General features: G+C 38.2%; 1 protein-coding gene and 2 long non-coding RNA genes across 6 annotated transcripts in view; 1 reads left to right on the top strand and 2 right to left on the bottom strand.

Annotated features, from left to right (window-relative positions):
• The window catches only part of LOC112406079 (uncharacterized), a 13,950-nt gene extending 9,831 nt beyond the window's left edge, over positions 1 to 4,119 (bottom strand). The window contains exon 1 of the long non-coding RNA XR_003004487.1: positions 3,971 to 4,119. This is a non-coding gene — a long non-coding RNA (uncharacterized LOC112406079). The remainder of the gene's footprint in view (positions 1 to 3,970) is intronic.
• The window catches only part of TFRC (transferrin receptor), a 27,805-nt gene continuing 9,638 nt past the window's right edge, over positions 2,328 to 20,494 (top strand). Inside the window, exons 1-14 of one of the 4 annotated variants that reach the window (XM_024754745.1) lie at positions 2,328 to 2,387; positions 3,296 to 3,699; positions 9,171 to 9,229; positions 9,786 to 9,996; positions 10,505 to 10,715; positions 11,869 to 12,018; positions 12,195 to 12,303; positions 13,879 to 13,992; positions 15,628 to 15,726; positions 16,108 to 16,247; positions 17,767 to 17,924; positions 18,651 to 18,770; positions 19,921 to 20,006; positions 20,233 to 20,296. In XM_024754745.1, coding sequence (XP_024610513.1) covers positions 9,194 to 9,229; positions 9,786 to 9,996; positions 10,505 to 10,715; positions 11,869 to 12,018; positions 12,195 to 12,303; positions 13,879 to 13,992; positions 15,628 to 15,726; positions 16,108 to 16,247; positions 17,767 to 17,924; positions 18,651 to 18,770; positions 19,921 to 20,006; positions 20,233 to 20,296 — 1,498 coding nt within the window. In that variant the 5' untranslated portion in view covers positions 2,328 to 2,387; positions 3,296 to 3,699; positions 9,171 to 9,193. The other 3 variants (XM_024754743.1, XM_024754744.1, XM_024754742.1) reach the window with 3 other exon arrangements.
• Positions 10,012 to 20,494, bottom strand: part of LOC112406078 (uncharacterized) — a 46,019-nt gene continuing 35,536 nt past the window's right edge. Inside the window, exons 6-8 of the long non-coding RNA XR_003004486.1 lie at positions 11,456 to 11,630; positions 10,607 to 10,752; positions 10,012 to 10,159 (exon numbers count right to left, since the gene is read on the bottom strand). This is a non-coding gene — a long non-coding RNA (uncharacterized LOC112406078). The remainder of the gene's footprint in view (positions 10,160 to 10,606; positions 10,753 to 11,455; positions 11,631 to 20,494) is intronic.

The following is a 20,494-nucleotide window of genomic DNA, read 5'->3' as shown; positions in this document are numbered from 1 at the left end:
AGTATAATTGCTTTACAATAGTGTGTTAGTTTCTGCTTCATAACAAAGTGAATCAGTTATACATATGTTCCCATATCTCTTCCCTCTTGCATCTCCCTCCCTCCCACCCTCCCTATCCCACCCCTCTAGGTGGACACAGAGCACCGAGCTGATCTCCCTGTGCTATGCAGCTTCTTCCCACTAGCTATCTATTTTACGTTTGGTAGTGTATATATGTCCATGCCACTCTCTCACTTTGTCGCAGCTTACCCTTCCCCCTCCCCATATCTTCAAGTCCATTCTCTAGTAGGTCTGTGTCTTTATTCCTGTCTTACCCCTAGGTTCTTCATGACCTTTTTTTTTTCTTCTTAGATTCCATATATATGTGTTAGCATATGGTATTTGTTTTTCTCTTTCTGACTTACTTCACTCTGTATGACAGACTCTAGGTCCATCCACCTCACTACAGATAACTCAATTTCGTTTCTTTTTATGGCTAATATTCCATTGTATATATATATGCCAAAACCCTGCAGAAAGTAGGCATAGAGGGAACTTTCCTCAACATCATAAAGGCCATATATGACAAACTCACAGCCAACATCGTCCTCAATGGTGAAAAACTGAAACCAGTTCCACTAAGATCAGGAACAAGACAAGGCTGCCCACTCTCACCACTATTACTGTGTGTTTTTAGGAGACTGCACCTGCCTTATCTCACTTAAACCCACAGAAAATCTGTGAGGCAAGTGTTTTTATTCCCATTTAAGAGCTGATAAAACCCAGGCTCAAGAACATTGAAAACTCCAGTTCCTCAAGTCCAGGTTTTGTGCTCTTTTCCCAGATCTCCAGGGCTTTTATTTATTTACTTGCTTGTTTATTATTTAAGCACATCGTACATTCCTCTCCAACCTCCAGTTTCCTTTATGCAAAATTCTAGCATACATGATTTAAAAAAATTTTTGTGTATCTTTTGGAAGAACCGCAAGAATTTTAGGTCCACTGTAAGGTAAGTCTTGTGTAACAGCCTGTGGAAATTTGGAAATTGAATAATATCCATTTCAGTTATGCTGGACAGTTTAAATAAAGTTACCAAAAATTTATTTCATTGCAAGCAACCAAGTTACTGGGTCTCCAGAAGTGGGAGCCAAGGCTATGTAATAATGGCAGCAACAACAATGAAAATCAGATTTAAAAAATAAAATCTTTGAACATATGTATGGAATACGAGACAAAGCAAAATTGCCTCTCAGTATGTATAGATACTACAAACAATAAATGCTGGAGAGGGTGTGGAGAAAAGGGAACCCTCTTGTACTGTTGGTGGGAATGTAAATTGATACAGCCACTATGGAGAACAGTATGGAGGGTCCTTAAACAACTAAAAATAGAATTACCATATGATCCAGCAATCCCACTGCTGGGCATATACCCAGAGAAAACCATAATTCAAAAAGACACATGCACCCCAATGTTCATTGCAGCACTATTTCCAATAGCCAGGTCATGGAAGCACCCTAAGTACCCCTCGCCAGACAAATGGATAAAGAAGATGTGGTATATATATACAATGGAATATTACTCAGCCATAAAAAGGAACGAAATTGGGTCATTTGTAGAGACATGGATGGACCTAGAGACTGTCATACAGAGTGAAGTAAGTCAGAACGAGAAAAACAAATATCATATATTAACACATATATGTGGAATCTAGAAAAATGGTACAGATGAACTGGTTTGCAAGGCGGAAATAGAGACATAGAGGTAGAGAACAAACATATGGACATCAAAGGGGGAAAAGAGGGGTGGGATGAATTGGGAGATTGGGATTGACATATATACACTAATATGTATTAAAAATGAGAACCTGCTGTATAGCACAGGGAACTTCACTTTGCTGTAGAGTAGAAACTAACACAACATTGTAAAACAACTATACCCCAATTTTTTAAAAAAAAGATTCTACAACAAAGCAAGACAAATTTATTTTCATCTACTTGAAATTGCAGAGGAGGGAGATCCTGCAAAGCTTCCAGGGAGAAAGGGATAGTGAAGGGAATGTAATTGCACAGTATCCGTTATTACTAATAAAAGTATGAAAATAAACATATAATTGACACGCTTTTTAGTGTCTTCTTTATTGTTTCATTTTGCTGAATGTAAACTTTTAAATTTGGATTTTCATAGGTTCCATCCTGACCTCCAGTCTCCTATTTTCTCCACGTGGTTATAAGATTTTCACCTGGATATTAACATTCTTTTCTTTTCTTTCCTTTTTTTTTTTAAGGTCCCACCAGTCTGGGAAAGAGAAGGGACTCAGGACCTACTGTCAGAATTTCAAGTTGGCCCCATCACAGCGAATCCATCCCATTCCCTGCTTTAACTTTTTCCTGTGTAGAGCCACTAAGGTGCAGCGATATTCCTACTTATAAGATTTTAAAATATTTCTCCTTGGGGAGAGATTTTAGGGCGGCGGACACACCCCTCTGTACTTCCTCATTTCGGCGCGTAATAAGTGGAAAAGCAGAAGCCCGAGGCCGGGAAACGGATTTGGATTTCAAAGGGTTATTGTGCCTCCCTCTGGGCTCTGACCTGGAAAGCGCTTTATCTGTAACCCTTTTATGGCCCCAGACGTATTCTCGCTTCCTGGCTATTTGTAAACTTGTCTAATCTCGCTCACAGGACTGTAGGTTGCCGACCAAAGGGAGGGAGAGGGTGAGAATGTTTGTAAGAGTTTAGAAAGTGATAACAATCCCATTTTATTTATTTATTATGCATTGCACAATCCTATAATAACAATGACAGTGTACATGAAAGTTCTTCTACAATTCTATCACCCTAATAAATCGCTTGTTTCTATTTTATCTTCCATTTCCTCATGCATCAAAACATTCTGCAAAGCTCTGTGCCACCCTTAGGGATTCACGGAAAGCTTTTACACATCCTAAATGCAAATTTGCATTTTGCTTTTTTAAAAAAATTATAGTTGATTAACCATATTGTGTTAGTTTCAGGTGCACAGCAAACTGATTGGTTATACATATATATGTACATATCTATATTCTTTTTTTGACTCTTTTCCATTATAGTTTATTACAAGATATTGACTATAGTTCCCTGTGCTATACAGTTGCATTTTGCTTTTATTTTTCCTTTTTACTTATCCTAAGTATTTCTGATGCTGCAAAAATATTCACAACATGGCTTTAGTGACTACCTAATATTCCATCAACGACATACACTTTAAAGTGTTATTTCAGTGTAAGTATCTAGCATTTACGAGTAAACGCTAACACCCTTTGACCTTGCACTGCAGGGCCAGAAGACCGGTCAAGGTTAGACGGAGGTCTCCGGGAGGAACGGCTGCGGCCGCGCGCCAGCCGGCCAGCCGAGGACGCGAGGAGGAAGCTGGTGCGCCACCCCCTCGACCCCTTCCGGCACCTGCAGTCTGGCGCCTTTTCCCTCCGACCTCGCTTCCTCGGGTCCCGCGCTCCAGCGAAGGGCCCCCAATCCGGCTGCGTGCCCACCCCTAGCCCCGGGCTGTCTGTTTCCAGAGCGCCTCCTAAGGTGTACGTGAGGCAGGAAGTGACGCAAAGGGTCTCCGAGGATCTGGAGAGGGCGGGAGACTATAAACGGCAGACTGCAGGCAACCAACCCATCAGAGGGAGTCAGCATCGGCCGGTGACGGGTAGTGGAGCGGCGGACCCGGGAGGCGCCTGTGTGAGTGACACGCTGCTGCTAGAATCCCGCTGACCCTCCTGCTCTCCCTTCAGCCTGCGGGGCTGCTCCGAGCAGTCTCGGGTGCGGCCCTCCGGCGTGCAGTCCAGCAGCCTCGGGGAGCCGCCGGGGGCGCGGGAAGGCTGCAGCGCCTCCGGGTGGGGCGGGAGGGGTTGCGCGCCGCGTGGCGGCGGGGAAGGGGTTGCGGCGGAGAGCGGAGTAGCCTGCAAGTGCAAGCAGGGTAGAGCCGCGCTGCACAGAGGGGCTGCCCTACCTTTCTCTTCCTCTTGGTGCCCGCCTCCTCTCGGCCCCCGACCGGCAAATGGATTCTGTTAGGGCCCTGAGGGCGAGATGAGGGGTGCCCCACTGTAGCTCTGCGCTCCGCCATTCTTCTTCCGGCTCCTCAGGCCACCCGGATCCCTTGTCCTCAGTAGCTTGCCCTTAAAAGAGGCAGGCCCTCGTGGGACAGCCCTAGCCTGAGGGCTCGGGAGCGAGGCGTGAGCCACGCTGCCGCAGCGCAGAGCCGCTGTGCGGGGAGCACGTGGCCGCTCTAGGAAGAGTTCCCAGGGAATGGCTGTCGCGGTGCGTGGGTGACCTTGAGCTCGTAGCCTTTGGATTCCTCGGGGCCCTCCCGGGCCCTGGTCTCATCGCTGTCCTCGACTAGATTACTGTGTCCTGGGCATTTAGGTGGGGGTTTCTATAAGCTGTATATTTGAACTCTAGTACAACCTGATCTTTCAGCGCTGCCCGTTGGCCTTGTGTGTGGGTTCTCAGTTTTCCCAAGGCAGAAGCCGACTGAAAGCCGCAGGTGTTGATATTAAGAATATTCGGATTCCTAGGCCCTCCTCACTAACAGATGGGAGACCGTAGGAATAAGACTTATACTTTGTGAAAGCTACGGTCTAGAATCGGCTTTTGCCTTCAGGAAATTAGGGATATGGTATAAAAAGGCTGTGCCGTATGGTATAAATGGGCTTAGAGACCCATTGTGTCACAGTTTCGGGTGGACAGCTTTCTAAGCTCGTAGTGGGGAGGGTGGGTAAGTTGTGACTTGCCTCGGGTTAACGTCCTCCCTCTGCCTACTGCTTGTGGCGACTTTGGGTATACCAAGGAAATTGCTGCTGCTTTTTTCGGAGAAGATTGAAGTAGGAAATAGTTGCCTTGTTACAAATATTTGGATACCTTTATTCTAGGCTTCGATAGGACTTTGGAATACTAGATGCTGATTCTGTGGTCTCTGAGCTAGGGAGTTTGACCTTACTAACAAAGACATTTAAGGTGATTTCCAGAAGTGGTTTTCTACTTTTTTTTTTTTTTTTTTTTTTTTGGTGGTATCTTATTTCCCCGACCGGGGATCGAACCCACATCCCCTGCAGTGGAAGCTCGGAGTCTTTACCACTGGACTGCCAGGGAGGTCCCTGATTTTCTGCTTTGAAAATTAAGGTTAGGCTATCTAAAGTATACTTGTTTGCCCTGCTGTTTTTTTCCCCCTCCTCAATTTTGGATTATAATAAACTCAATATGCTTCACAAGAAAATCCAGAATTTAAAAAATCTTGTCATTGATATGAAATATTTTCCAAAAGTCTATATACAGCATAGCATCCTTTAACTTTTCTTTGATGGAATGTTCTGACAAGAACATTGTAGTGGTGGCTCTGAACCTAGCCTGTGCTGAAGATTGTTGGATAGCAAACAACTCAGCTAACTCTGCCCTAAGGGGTGGCATTTATTTGCCTCTGATAATGTAGTTATCTGTAATGGAGAAGGCTCCCAGCTAAACTTGAATCAGACAACAACTGAAAGCTCCTAAAAATGATTCTCTGAGGCCTTTTGGAACTCTTCTGTGTGTGTGCCTTCTGTCTGCTCTCGCAGATGAGCACTACACAAATAGACCGCAGGGACTTCAGGTGGTCCTGACCTTCAAGTTGAGCAATCTTTTTTTCAGAAAGCTAAATAGGAATGAAGATTTTGCTTGTTTTTTTTTTGATTTCCTCCACTGCCTTTTCATTTTAGGCCCGGAAAGTTAACTCTTGAAGCTAGTAAAGACCTTGACCAACCGTCTCTTTACAGTTTTTCTACTTTTTAAAGTTTCCCTACTACCCAAGCTTTACCCAGTGATTTCAGGATAAACCAAAATAGTAGCAAGGATGGGAAGATCCCACATCCAAGGTTTTCATCATATTCTCTTTCATATAATTTCCAAATGATATGAATAGTGAACTTCATATACATTAAGCATGCCCCCGTACTGTTAACAAATAAAATATCTTTAGTCTTTGTTGATTATGATATAATTGCATATCAAGTATTATAGGATAGGGATATCAGTCAGAGAAGGCTTCATAGAGATGGCCCTTGAGCAGATCCTGGAAGAAATGAGTAGGACTTTAAGAACAGAGGAAGAATGTTAGTGGGTACAGGCAGGGGCTGGATTCTGCCTCATTGTGGAGAAGATAGAGGGCGGTGAAGTAATTAGGTAGTGTAGGTCTCTAGAACAGAGCCTCAAAAGCGGGCAGAGGAACTTCATTTTATGTGATCTCCAAGGACTTGAAACTGTGGCTTGTTTTCTAAATTGAAATGGGCTTGTCAATAATAACAAATAAGTGTCTTATTTTTATTTCAGGTAAAGTGGAGTAGCAGCTTTGGGTATGTTTTATATATAGGTGAAAGTGTATTTTGGTACCTGATCCCCACAGCCCTTTAGCTGTACGTATTTTGTACAGAACTATTGTTTTAAGACATTCCAAAGTAGCTTAAGACCATAAGATAATTACTGTATTTAAAAAAAATTAAATAGAAATGCCACATTTCAAGAAAGTAGGAATAAGATGATTTGAATTTGAAAGAAGTTTGGGGCTGTAGTCTAGCGAGTACCTTTGCTTGCCTCCTGTCTTCCATCCCATGGCTCAATTAAAAAACATTTCAGATCTTCTTTCCATTTCATGTTCAAAACATGTGGGGCTCTGGCTTTGCTTACCTTAATTTTCATTATTGTGAGAAACTGAATAGTTTTTCCAGTTATCACTGAAAACACCAAAGATATACAACATGCTAATATGAATAAAAATCAAGGTGATGTTTGGTTTGTCTCTTGTAATAGATTGTTAGCACTGGTGGTGACATCTTGAAAGAAGCCAAATAATGGTTGTTTGCCTTTCATACATAGTCTTGTAAGAGAACTACTTGTTTATAGACTGCTATATAACTGGTGTGAAAAGTTTCTCTCCCATGCTTTTAGAGCACGTAAATTAGAGTTATTTCAGTTAAAAGAAAATTCATTAAGCGTTCTTTGAAATAGCTTTGCTATGTGTGAGATTATTTTGAAAGAATAACTCAATTTTGTTATGTGTAAAACTTCAGGAATAACTTTTGTGGATATCATAGAATTAATTGTGTTCTTCACAGATGTGGGGTTAAATGATGGAGTTAAAATGGAAATTACCTAGGTCACATTTTTTTCCTCTGATTTGATTTCTTTTATGTTATAGTCTTAATTTTGTGTCTGGAGATTGAAAATAGAAATAGTGTATCTGTTTTCTCAGTAAAAAATATACTTTTAATTATACAAAATCATGGCATGTGCTATTAATATGTTTTTTCAGACTTGCAATCCTCAATCTCATTGTTTATTTAAATCTTTTATGTAGATCATTTATTTAAATATGTTGTCACTTTAGTCTTTAAAACTAGAAGCCTTGAGGAATGGCTGGGTCAGATGAATATTAAACTGGCAAGCTGTTTTTTCCTAGAAAAGGGTGATTAAAGTTGGTTCAGGGTGGGGCCTTCTAGTTCTGGCTCTAGTGATTGGGTCTGTACGGTTCTGGTGCAGTGATAGTGATAAACTTTTTGTACCACATGGGGCAAGAGATTGTGCTTCTAAGAATATGATCTATTGCTTATTGGCTCCGGTCTTTAAAGCTTGGGGACTAAAAATTTTTTTTTTTGTTAATAGGTTTTGATAGACTTTTCTAATGCCAGTTTTGATAATTTCTTTGTTTTACAATCTGCATATATATCACAGCTTGCTTTGTGCAATGTGGGTGTTAAATGTGCTATGAGTGTACTTGTAGTGGAGAAAAAGCTTTAAAATAGTATGAAATAAATGTCCATTTTATACATCTCAACATACTATCACTTTCAAGCATCTAGATGGACTCAAACCAAATTAATTAGAAAATCTAGATTTCAGTTAATACCTACGCTTTAACTTAAGACTCTCTCTTGGTTACAGAGGTGTAGTTTGCTTTGAAAAAAGTTGAAATTAATTTCTTAAATTTCTGGAGATGAGAACGCGCTTTCTATAAAACCAGTTTTATAGAAACCCATTGGACTTCATTTTTAGAATATCAGTTTTCAGCCTCGAGCAAGTCACTTAACGTCTCAAATAACTGGCCTTTTCATCTGTAAAATAGCATACTCTGTTTTTCTTTTACCTATTCTTTTTGCATCGAAGATCTATCAAATCATTTGTTAGGAACTGTTCATTTAATCAGAAAGATCAGGTTTTCTCTCCTTTTCTACTGGCGGTGATTTGTTACGGATTTGTGTAGCATAACCAGTCTTGACTTAATTTTACTTTTGTTAGGTTTTTTTTTTTTCCTGGTGCTAGTCTATTTTCTTTTGTATTTGTCCCTTTCTTTGACTACTAAATTCAATTACTTAAATCTACTTACCATGGATAACATTCTAACTACTTTTCCTCACATTTTTTTCTTTTTTTAATAAATTTATTTATTTATTTTTTGGCTGCATTGGGTCTTTGTTGCTGTGCATGGGCTTTCTCCAGTTGCAGCAAATGGGGGCTGCTCTTCGTTGCGGTGCGTGGGCTTCTCATTGCGGTGGCTTCTCTTGTTGAGGAGCACGGGCTCTAGGCACACGGGCATCGTCCGAACCGGGGCACGAACCCGTGTCCCCTGCATCGGCAGGCAGACTCTCAACCACTGCGCCACCAGGGAAGCCCCCTCCTCACATTTTTAATTAAAAAAATTTCAAACCTACAGGAAAAGCTGAAATAATATTACAATGTATATCCATTACCTAGATGCACTGATCATTAACCACATTTCCTTTATTTCTTACATACTTTTTAAACTGAATTCTTTGGAATTAAGTGACAGACATCACAATACTTCATCCTTAAATTCTTTGGCATTAATCTCCTAAGAACAAGGGCGTTCTCCTCCAAAAACCGCAATACCGTTATCACACTCCTAAATCTAATATTGATACAATCCTGTTATCTAGGATACAGTCTATATTCAAATTTCTTGTTTCTTGGATTTAATCAAGGATCACACTAAATTTAGTTGTCATGTAAACTAAATATCTTGGTTAAAGACTGTTTCTAGAAAGGTGATAATATATTTAAAAGGATATTTGATACACAGTAATCTAGTGTGGTAATGAAAAGTCCTCACCAGTCTGATACAGTGGTATGTATCTCATTATATTAATTCTCTATTTTACTACTAGGCTCTTCTGTGTGGCAGCTCGCAATGATGGATCAAGCAAGAGCAGCATTCTCTAACTTGGTAAGATTTTCTGTAAGAAAGATTTCTCTGTCACCAGTTTGCAAGAATACGAAGTATACAAGGATGGCTTTCACCCAGTAAGCAGGAAATAATACCCAAAGCTGTCATCAGGTATTCATTTATATTCGAAGTGGTGGTCTTGAGGCATAACTGATCTCACAAAGGAAGGGTATATTCAGTCTTGAGTAGAGCTAATTATGGAAAATCTTGTAAGAAGTTTCAGGGCAGAGAGACAATCAAGTAGATAAGATGAAGTAAAGAAAGCACTGGTCAAATTGTATACCAGTAGACATGCATAACAGAAACCCTGAATGAAAAGTCTGAATGAGATGAAGGCCAGTGTGTGATCCAGCCCTCATCTGCCATTGACAGAATTGGGCATGGGGGAGAATGCTGATTTGATGGGGGAACTTCTTTTTCCTTGAGAATGTATAGCAAGTCATAGTAATGGCCCAATAATATGTATAACACCTCACCAAACTTTCTTTAACTGTCCCTATTCCTTTTCTTCTCCATAATGCTTTCTCTCTGTCCTTTTTTCTTTTCTAAATCTCAGTTTGGTGGAGAACCATTGTCATATACCCGGTTTAGTCTGGCTCGGCAAGTAGATGGCGATAACAGTCATGTGGAGATGAAACTAGCTGTAGACGAAGAAGAAAATGTTGACAATAACATGAGGGGTAACCACACCAATGTCACAAAACCAAAAAGGTTAAATGGATATATCTGCTATGGGACTATTGCTGTAATCGTCTTTTTCTTGATTGGTAAGAATGGCCATTCAAAACTTAAATGTTCCTTGTCACCAACTCTAGGAATTCTGTCCATCCAGCTCAGCAAACATTTATTTCATACCTTTTTATGTGCCATTGTGCAAGGCACTAGGAATACAATGATGGCTAAGACTCTGTACCTGCCTTTGAGGTTAACCTGGTGGGAGAAGAGAGACACATGAATCGTTTCAGTGTAATGTGCAAATGTTATACTAGAAATATGCACAGGATATTTGTAGCACAGACCCTGGACCTGAGGACTCAAGGACGGCTTTGGGGAAGAAAAGGTACCTTTGCTTTGAAAAGGTAACTGTTTCAAATAAAATTATTATATAATAGATTGGTTTAAAATAGACAAAATGGAGATGCATTACTTTCAAATGGCTTACAATTTGATTAAAACCAGTATTTTCAAGGGTTAGCTGAAAATATTAACAATTCTTATAGGAATAGATTATAAATGAAATTCTGTGAGTTCAGCTCTGAAACTTTTTATCCTCAGGATTTATGATTGGCTACTTGGGCTATTGTAAACGTGTAGAACCAAAAGCCGATTGTGAGAGACCGGCAGGAAGAGAGACTTCGTGCACAGAGGAGACAGAACCTTTTGAAACAGAAGAGCAGCTCCCCGAAACACGTCGCATATTTTGGGCAGACCTCAAATCAATGTTGTCCAAGAGACTGGATGCCATAGACTTCACCAGTGCCATCAAGTAAGCTTGAGCTGCTTTACAAGTTCAACCTCAGTGCCTAAACAAATATTGATTATTAGGTGCTGTGGAACAAAACAAAGGTGATAGTCTGGAGGAAAAGCTTTATACAATAGGCGAGACTTCCCATGTTCAGTTAGAGCGTAAAGAGTCAGTAAAGAACTCAAACTATGTTGTTAGGAAAAAATGTTACAATTTCTGTGGGGACTCTCCTTTTTTTTAAGAAAATTCACAGGCTCTTGATCTTTTTGTCGTCTGGTTCTTTGTAGCCTGTTGCTTGCTGTCAGACTTTCTTCTGCTCCGATTTTCCGTCTCAACCCCTTATAAGTCATGCTGAGCCCTGCTACTATCCATAAGGGCATCGGTAGCCTTTTTCATCCTCTAGTTCAGGACTAACTTGACTGCCCAGCTTGATATGTCTCTAGTATTTCTTGATTTCTTCTGGTTCTCACTCAATCTATACCCTAAGAAGTGTCCTTAAGGTTCCTGTCCTTAGATTTTTAAGGTCTTCTTTGGACACATACCTAACTCCGTATAAAGAACAAATCAACTTTTACCTTTTGTTAGCCCCCTATAATTTCAATGGTACAGTAATTCTTTTGGTCTTAAATTAGAAATCTTGGCATTTTTTACTTCATCTGGTGAATACTTCTGTGGATACTGTATATTAGGCATTATGGATAAAGTGAGGATAAGGTCTATCAAAAAAAAGATCATATAACTAATATGATGTGGATACTTACAAAGAGTCATGGGAAAGAAAGCGGAACGAAGAGGAGTTTTGCTTCCGGGGTATTCAGAATGCTTCAAAAGAGTGAAAGTTGAAGCTGTAAATCTTGCGTTCACCAGTAGCAATACTATCTTTCATTTTGCTTACAGCAGATCTTCTGGAAGCTACTCATTTCCCCTAAAATTACCCTAAGCAGATACATCAGATAAAGAGGTTTTAACAAGTTTGAAGTCACAAATTCCCTAAAATATGGGCACACAGTTTTTTTCTTCTAAGCTTGTCTCTATCTGGTTAATCCCGGATTTTGGGTCACAGTTAATTTATTTTTTTGACTTACGCTTTTAAAACGATTTGCTTGATACTTGAGTTCAATGCATATTTTAGGTTAAACTTTAGTTCATTTAACAGTGACGTTTTTTCCTCCAGGATGCTGAATGGAAATTCTTACGTCCCTCGTGAGGCTGGATCTCAAAAAGATGAAAGCCTTGCTTTTTACATTGAAAATCAGTTCCGTGAACTCAAACTCAGCAAAGCCTGGCATGATGAACATTTTGTTAAGATTCAGGTCAAAGGCAGGTATGTTGAAAGATGGTAACCTTATTTTATAAGAAGTAGCTATTCTCAGGTGTGCTAATTATAGCAAAGACCTTCAAAATAAATAATGCAAGTCAAACGCTAAATGTATTAAATCCATTTAATTTGTTTCTCAGGAATGCCTTAGCTTCATTTTAACTTAAATCTTTTTTTAGCAGTGCTCGCAACTCGGTGACCATAGTGAGTGAGGGCGGCAGCAGCAGTATGGCCTACCAGGTGGAGAATCCCGAGGGTTATGTGGCGTATAGTAAGGCTACGACAGTTACTGTGAGTAAGGCAAAACCGTGCGTGAGACATTTTTCCCTGTTGAATAGCTCAAAAACTCATTGTCTTTACTGTCCTTAGTATAAATTTACTTACAAAATGTAACTGACCTTGGGATATTTTTTGTTCTCAACCCTCCTAAGCCACAGTTAAAATAAAATCCCAAGTCCTCATCTTGGTTAGCAAGGCCCTCAGTAATTCTCCTGCTCCCCTCTTTGCTCACTCTGCTGTGGCCACTCTAACCTCCCTGCTGTTCCTCAAACTCTCAAACTCAAGCATGCTCCCACCTCACGGCCTTTATAGAAATCGCCTTTCCCTTTGCCTGGCCCACTCTTCCCTTAAATATTAGCATGGCTTCTTCCCTCACTCTGTGCACGTCTCTTCCCAGCATCACCTCCCTAGGGAAGTCTTCCTTGATTATCTGATCAAAAATGTCCTTCCTCTAATCACTTCTCCTTATCCTGCTTTATTTTTCTTCCTAGTACTTATAGCACCTGACTTCATTTACTTGTTTCCACACTAGAATGGAAACTACACGAAGGGCTAGGGGTTGGTTTCATGTTCTGCTATGTCCCAGAGTCTTGGACAGTGCCTGACACATGGTAGTATTTACTAAATGAATTCATGTATCAGGTACCCGCTTATGTGGGGACAGATATAAATAACTGTCTCAGCTGGAGTCTAATCTTAGTTTGGTTCTTTAATGCTTGATCTTTTAAAATTTAGGAAAATATGGCCAAACTACTATAGAAATTAAAAAACAGCTACATAGATCTATCTAGGTTTTTAAAGTTAAAAACCACATATTTATATGCTGGGGTCTATCAAAAAACTGCCTTCTGAGCCAAATGAAGTTTTAGGGTTGTTCTCTGCCTTCCTGCTTTACCTGTGCTGTATCACTTTCCCACAAGCCAGTGGTTTGGAGGCGGGTAGACTGTTCTGTTAAAGAACATGGAGAGTTTTGGTTCCCCTGTGAGCTTTCTATATTTAGATATTTGGTTGTTAATGTCAGTTTATAGCTGTATGTCTGAACTCTGATAGAGTTCAGGAGCATTATGATAACAGCTTATAAAAACATCTAAAAGTTGATCTATGCAAGTCATTTTATTATAAAACAATTTTCGGACAGATTTATTATCAGAACTTTTAGTTAATTCTTATGTCCTCAATTGTCTGGAGTTCAAGTGTGGGAACATTATATAATTGGTACTGCCTTGGCTAGCCTACCATATTTATATTGATAGATGTCTCTTTGCTTAAGGATATCTTATTATCCTTTCTCTTCCCCCCAAATATCTGAAGCAATGTAAATTAATTGATGTAAATAATCAATGTTAATTAAGGGCATCATAAGATAATAAATGGCATGAATATAGGAGACTAGAAATCTTGACTTCACTCCTGTTAACCCTGACCAGTTTTGACTTTAGAACTCTCATATATTCTTTCCTGGCCTCGGCCTTCTTTTTTTTCTCTCTTGGTTTTCTCTCTTGGGTTTGACCTGTAAAATATTTGGTGGCAGACTCTGTCGCTATTCTAATACCATAATGCTCATTGAATCTAATGTCTTTATTCTAGGGTAAACTGGTCCATGCTAATTTTGGCACTAAAAAAGACTTTGAGGATTTAAATATGCCTGTGAATGGATCTTTAGTGATTGTTAGAGCAGGGAAAATTACTTTTGCTGAAAAGGTGAGTATGAGTTATTAAATACATTGGTATCATAACATTCTTCAGCTAAATGGTATTGTTAATTTTCTTACATTCTGAAAACCATCTGTCTTACACTCTCATACCTGATAATATAATTTATTAAAGTACTCTACAAATCAAATAAGTTCCAGTTATCTAAAGTTATAGGATACTTCCAAAACTGGCATATCCACTTGGAGTATTTTGCAGTCGTTGTCTTTCAATAAAAATGCAATAATCAGAAATGCTTAAGTGAAAGAAGTTTAAGTTGTGTCTATGTAACTGAGTTATATATAGAATATATTATATACATAAAATTCAGTTATAACTATGTTTTCTAAAAAGGAAAATTAAAAGTCACCTACACAGGGCTTAGAATGGAAAGACAGTGGTTGTTTTGGATGGGTTTTTATTATTTCTCTTATCTTTTGAACTCTCCTTAAGAGTTAGTTAAACTTTGTTGTGCAGCCACATTGAATTGTTTCTTTTTTACTTTTTAAATTGAGTTTAATCCACATACCATAAAATTCACCCTTTAAAGTGTATAGTTCAGTTTTTAGTATATTCACAGGTTGTACAACAATCACCAAGATCTAATTCCAGAATATTTTCATCATCCCCTAAAAAAACCCCATACCCAGCAGCAGTCACTCCCCATTCCCCGCTCCTAGTCCCTGGCAATCACTAATCTACTCTCTGTTTCTATGGATTTGCCTCTTCTGGACATTTTATATGAAGGGACTCATACAATATTTTGCATCTTTTGACCGGCTTCTTTTCACTTAGCATAATGTTTTCAAGGTTCATCCATGTTGTAGCATTAATCAGTACTTCATTTCTTTTTTTGGCTGAATAGAATTCTACTGTGCGGATATACCACATTTTGCTTGGCTACTTGTCAATTGATGGACATTCAGGCTGTGTCCACTTTCTGGCTTTATTAATAATGTTACAATAAACATTCATTTACGTGTTTTTATGTGAATAGATACTTCTAATTCTCTTGTGTATCTACCTAGGAGTGGGATTGCTGGGTCATATGGTAACTCTGTTTAGCTTTTTGAGTATATAATATTTTTGAAATGACAACATTTTAGAAATGGAGGAGAGGTTAGGTTAGTGGTTGCCAGGAGTTGAGGGTGGAAAGGAAGTGGGTGTGGATATCAAATGGCAATGGGAAGGATCTTTGTGGTATTAAAACTAATTGTTCAATATTTTGATTGTTTAGAACTTAATACACACAAACACAGAAGTGAGTACAAGTAAAACTGGGGAAATCTGAATAATATTAGTGGATTGTATTGTATCAATGTTAATATTCAGGCTGTAACATTATAGTTTTGCAAAGTTTGACTAATGGGAGAAACTGGGCAAAGTTTACAATGGATCTCTATTACTTCTTAAAACTGCAAATGAATCTACAATTATCTCATTAAAAATTTCAGTTAAATTTTTTTAAGAAGAGTTAAATTTTAAGGCAAGTCTTTTTTTCTAAACATATAAGCTATTTGAAACATTGGGAGTACTGGTGTAGTCTGCTGTAACCCTTTGTCTTTCAGTATAAGTTCAGTATGTATTCTTCTAATTTTGGTTGATGAGATCTTAATTTTCTGAGCTTTACCTGTTTTTCTTTAGGCTGCAAATGCTGAAAGTTTATATGCAATCGGTGTCTTGATATACATGGACCAGACTAAATTTCCCATTGTTAATGCAGATCTTCCAGTTTTTGGACATGTGAGTTTTTATTTCTTGAGTAAATGAGTTACTGGGTTCTCCAAATTGTTGCTGGATTCCATCTACATTAATAGAAAGAGAACTGTGCCATCCTTAAATACTCTTTTTCCCTTGGAGAGTTTTAGCAGTAAGTGAGAAGATGAATTACATGACTTTGAGACCTAATTATTACGTATTGCTAAAAGTACTTTATCAGTCGTATCTTGAATTGAGAATTTGACATATGCCATATAAAAGTAAGAGTCACATATTATAGAACCACTCAGACTTTCAAACTTTAAGGTGCTAAACCAAACTCACGTTATAGCCCCATACTGAATTTGAATCTTATAGGGATTTCTTGAATAAATGCCTGAGCTAATTATTCTTTTGTTTTACTAGGCTCATCTGGGAACAGGTGACCCTTACACACCTGGATTCCCTTCTTTCAATCACACTCAGTTTCCACCATCTCAGTCATCAGGATTGCCTAACATACCTGTCCAAACAATTTCCAGAGCTGGTGCAGAAAAGCTATTTCAGTAAGTTCTTATTTGAAAACTGTAATGCAGGGTCAGGTTTTATGATTAGAGAGAAATAATAATAATTTGTTGATTTGATAAAATCTTAAAACAATTGGCTATAATTTTCCACATTTTGGACATTTTGAGGATGGTTAGCTGTTAACTTGGTGTAGATAAAAATGAAATTTTTCCTCCATAAAGTGATCTTAATAATAGACATTGGATTTATAAACTCAAGGAGTCCTTGTTCAATCCACCCAGTGAATTTCTTGTGTAATATTCCCAGCATAGCTTCTGCTTAAGTACTTCCTGTGGTAAAGCATTTTGTTACCTATGGCAACCCGTTCAGTTACTGGAGATCTATAAGAATTTGTATTGAGCTGAAATCGTATTCCCTGGAACACTCATTAGTTCTGGATTTTCCTTTGAAGCAACAGAATGATTCAAGTTTCCTTGTCTATAGATTGAATATCCTCAGTTCTCATGACAGTTTCCAGATGCTTTATAGTCATGATTAGTCCTTCTGGATATCTCCCTAGTGTATTAGTACCCTCTTTAGAAATAGAACTCAGTCTGATTAGAGTACATGTCATTAATTTTTATCTTGATCTGGATATATTTCCCACCTGGTGTTGGCATGGGATGTCAGTCTAGTTTCAAAACTCATGTGAGCATTTATTTGCTATGTGACATAGAACAAGTCACTCTTAACCCCACTGATCATGTTTCTTTGACTTAATTGGATAGCTATAAAGTATATTCTACTTAGCAAGGTTATTGGTATCAAATGAAGAGCCATCTACATGTAAGGACTTTCAAATATCCTATATGGCTATTAATAATTCATAATTATTCATAATTATTAATAATAATTAAGAGGTTTTCGTAATGGATGATTCTTTTTGACTAAAATCAAACTTAGAATCAGTTAATTCTTCCTACCATCTACAAGTCTTTCCTAACCTATGAAGCCAGCCCCTTATCTTCTTGTGTAGTGGGGAGTAATGATGCTTTGACATATTTATGTAAGTAAGCCGTTTTTAGAGTAGTCAGTGTTTGAATAACACAGGAGGAATCAGATAGGGGAAGATATCTAACCTAACTACCAGCAGCATGAGAGTATTCTTTCTTAACTGAAATAAGAATGTATACTACCCTTGTTAGTGGAGAGTTAGGAAACAGGAGAATATATTAATGGACTTTTATGTATAAGAACTTCCTTCCGAGTCCATCTTGGAATCTATTTCAAATGTAAATTGTAGCTATGTCTCTGGCAGAAAGGCACACATCAGATGGGATAGGTAATACATTTTTTAGAAAACATTGGTTAAATTAGGAAGTAACTCATGATTTTCAAATGACCGCCTACAGATCAGAGTAAAACACAAATGTTTGGCCACTAGTGAATAATTTTGTATGTTCTATTTATATGTCCTCTTAACCTAGAACTTTACTGGACAGTAGGAAGGACTGACTTTGTAAACTGGGGGGAGGTTAACAATAACTCAGAACTCTGATCTCTGTTTTCTACTTCTAGAAATATGGAAGGAGACTGTCCTCCTATTTGGGGATTAGACTCTTCATGTAAGCTGGTATCCTCACAGAACAAGAATGTGAAGCTCACTGTGAACAATGTGCTGAAAGAGATAAGAATTTTTAACATCTTTGGAGTTATTAAGGGCTTTGAAGAACCAGGTAAAGATCCTTGGGGGTTTTTTGTTTGTTTTGTTTTCCTTACTCTTAAGGATGGGGCCAGAGGGAGGGAGTGCAGGAAGGCTGACTTAGCTTGGTTTCTTGAAATGCTAAATCTTATCTGTCCTAAAGCGAACTGTTCAGGTGTCAGTTTTAGTGGGAGGTAATAAGGCCCTAGGAAGTTAACTTGTCAAAAACTGACCATTATGACTAGAAAATCTCTTTTAAGTTATTAAACAGACCAGAGGTAAGCAAATTTCTTCTTAAGGGGGCAAATAATAAACATGTTGCAGGCCATACAGTCTCCATTGCAACTCTTCAACTCTGCCATTGTAGCATAAAAATAGCCATGGACAATATGGGCATGCAGGCTGTAGTCTGCCAATGTATCTGAATGCCATCAAATAATAGTATTTGGTAAGGAAAGCCCTTGGACTTCAGTGCTTATTAGACAACTAGCACAAATAAGTAGTCAGTGAGTAACCTTATTGGTAATGTAGAAAAAAGAGTAGCAGTATGAATAAGGGAAAAGAGATCCGTATTGTCATGTGAATTTTTTAATCCCTAGAGTCCTGTGTCAGATCTGAAGGAAGGCTCTCTTACCCTTAATACGTATACTACATTTTTACCCTTCTACTAATGTGCTTACTCTAGACTTCAATATTAGAAAACAATTTAAAAGCTGATTGTATTATTTTTTTTTTTTTTTTTTTTTTTTTTTTAATTAAGATCGCTATGTTATAGTAGGGGCCCAGAGGGATGCCTGGGGTCCTGGAGCTGCAAAGTCCAGTGTAGGAACAAGTCTCCTATTGAAACTTGCCCAGATCCTTTCTGATATGGTCTTAAAAGGTAGAGTACAAATTTTGAGAACTTGAACATCTATGTACTGTATTTCTAAATGTTATAATATGCTTTGCTCACTTTTGCCTATACTCTTATGGTTCACTTGTGTTAGACCCTGAATTCTTAAGTACAAAGCAGGTTGCCTTTTGTTGTATCTGCCTTTGACTTTGAAACAGCTTTCTGTGCAGTGCCTTCATTGTACTGGGAATCATGAGTTTCTTTGAGATGCTGGAAAGCATTATATTGGGCCCTAAATTCTTAGTTTGACATATCCTGAATGATACAGCAAATCTAACACGGTCCCTAAGGAATCTATTTGAAAGCAAGCAGTCTCATACCTTTGCACTAATGTTCTATAGTTTTGTTATAAAATGATAATATATAACTTAAATATTTATAAATACAACGTAGAATATGTATTTATATATTTGATTTATAAATATATAATAATATATAGTATATAATTTGTTTATGTAAGAAAGGCTTCCTTTCAAGCCTTTCTCCCATAGTACTTGCCACTCCTTTATACCCACCCACATGCAAACCCCCACCACATTCATGAATCTTTGCGTCATAGGATAAGTTGCAGTGCTTAACTTTAATACAAAAGTACATTAATGCAGAAAAGTATATACTCAGGGGAGGGGGAGGGATGGAGGGTAGTGGCACATAAAATCCCCAAAGGAGCTGTCATTAATGTAATTTTTCTGAAAACTCACTCTTTTCCTAAACTTAAATTTGTGAGTTTTAATTTTATTTCAAACAGTTGTTTTTAAAGTAATCTAGTGTTTTAAGTGACTTACCTCTAGGCAAATTGTTTTCAAAGAAGATACTTTGGCTGTGATTTCAAATATCTCTTGGTCTGGAAGTTATAAGGGACTCAAAGAATGGAGGGTAAAAGAGTGAGGTCTAGGAAGCTGGTCCCTACTGTGTACTTAAGATCTTATTTTCAAATGATCTCCTATCCTGTTCTTTGCTATATTACTTTAAAATTTTATTTCTATTTCTTTTTTTGGTTCTTTCACCTGGGGCCTCAAAAGGAAAAGAAATATTTCTGAATCTGCAGTCTTGAATTAGAAGTTTCTGATTTCATCTTAAGTCAGTTACCTACCTATAACCTTTACCAAGACAAAACTAACTTTTTGTTGTCTTTTAGGTCAGTTTAAACCCAGCAGGAGCATTGTCTTTGCCAGCTGGAGTGGTGGAGACTTTGGAGCTATTGGTGCCACTGAATGGCTAGAGGTATTATCTATATATCATCCATACCCAGAATGGGCACTCGAACTTGTATTGGCTTAAGCTGTCCTCCAGAAACCATGCTCTTTTAAATGTGATTATATCATTTTTACCTTTGTATATTTAGTTTCAATAGAATCCAAACTTAAACAGAAATCCCTAATAATAGCTACTGTCTGTGATAATTAAGTTAATACATATTAGTACACTTGTATTTTTCCTTCTCTTCTAGGGATACCTTGCCTCCTTGCATTTAAAGGCTTTCACTTACATTAACCTGGATAAAGCTGTTCTTGGTAAGTGTCCTTTCATTAGCCGTTTATTAATTTATAAACTACTTACAGAATAGTAGAAGAAAGCTTTCTAAAGCAGCACTTGTTATGTTTTACGATTTACATTGGATATAACCAGATCAAAAGATTAACTTAGTTTCCTTTTTTTTTTTTTTTTTTTTTTTTTTTTTGTGGGTGTTGTGGGGCCCCCCCTTTTTTGGT

Source organism: Neophocaena asiaeorientalis, unplaced genomic scaffold (genome assembly GCF_003031525.2).
Source record: "Neophocaena asiaeorientalis asiaeorientalis breed wild unplaced genomic scaffold, Neophocaena_asiaeorientalis_V1.1 scaffold423, whole genome shotgun sequence".
In the NCBI taxonomy this organism is placed as follows: domain Eukaryota; kingdom Metazoa; phylum Chordata; class Mammalia; order Artiodactyla; family Phocoenidae; genus Neophocaena; species Neophocaena asiaeorientalis.
This window is presented reverse-complemented; position numbering and strand designations above follow the sequence as displayed.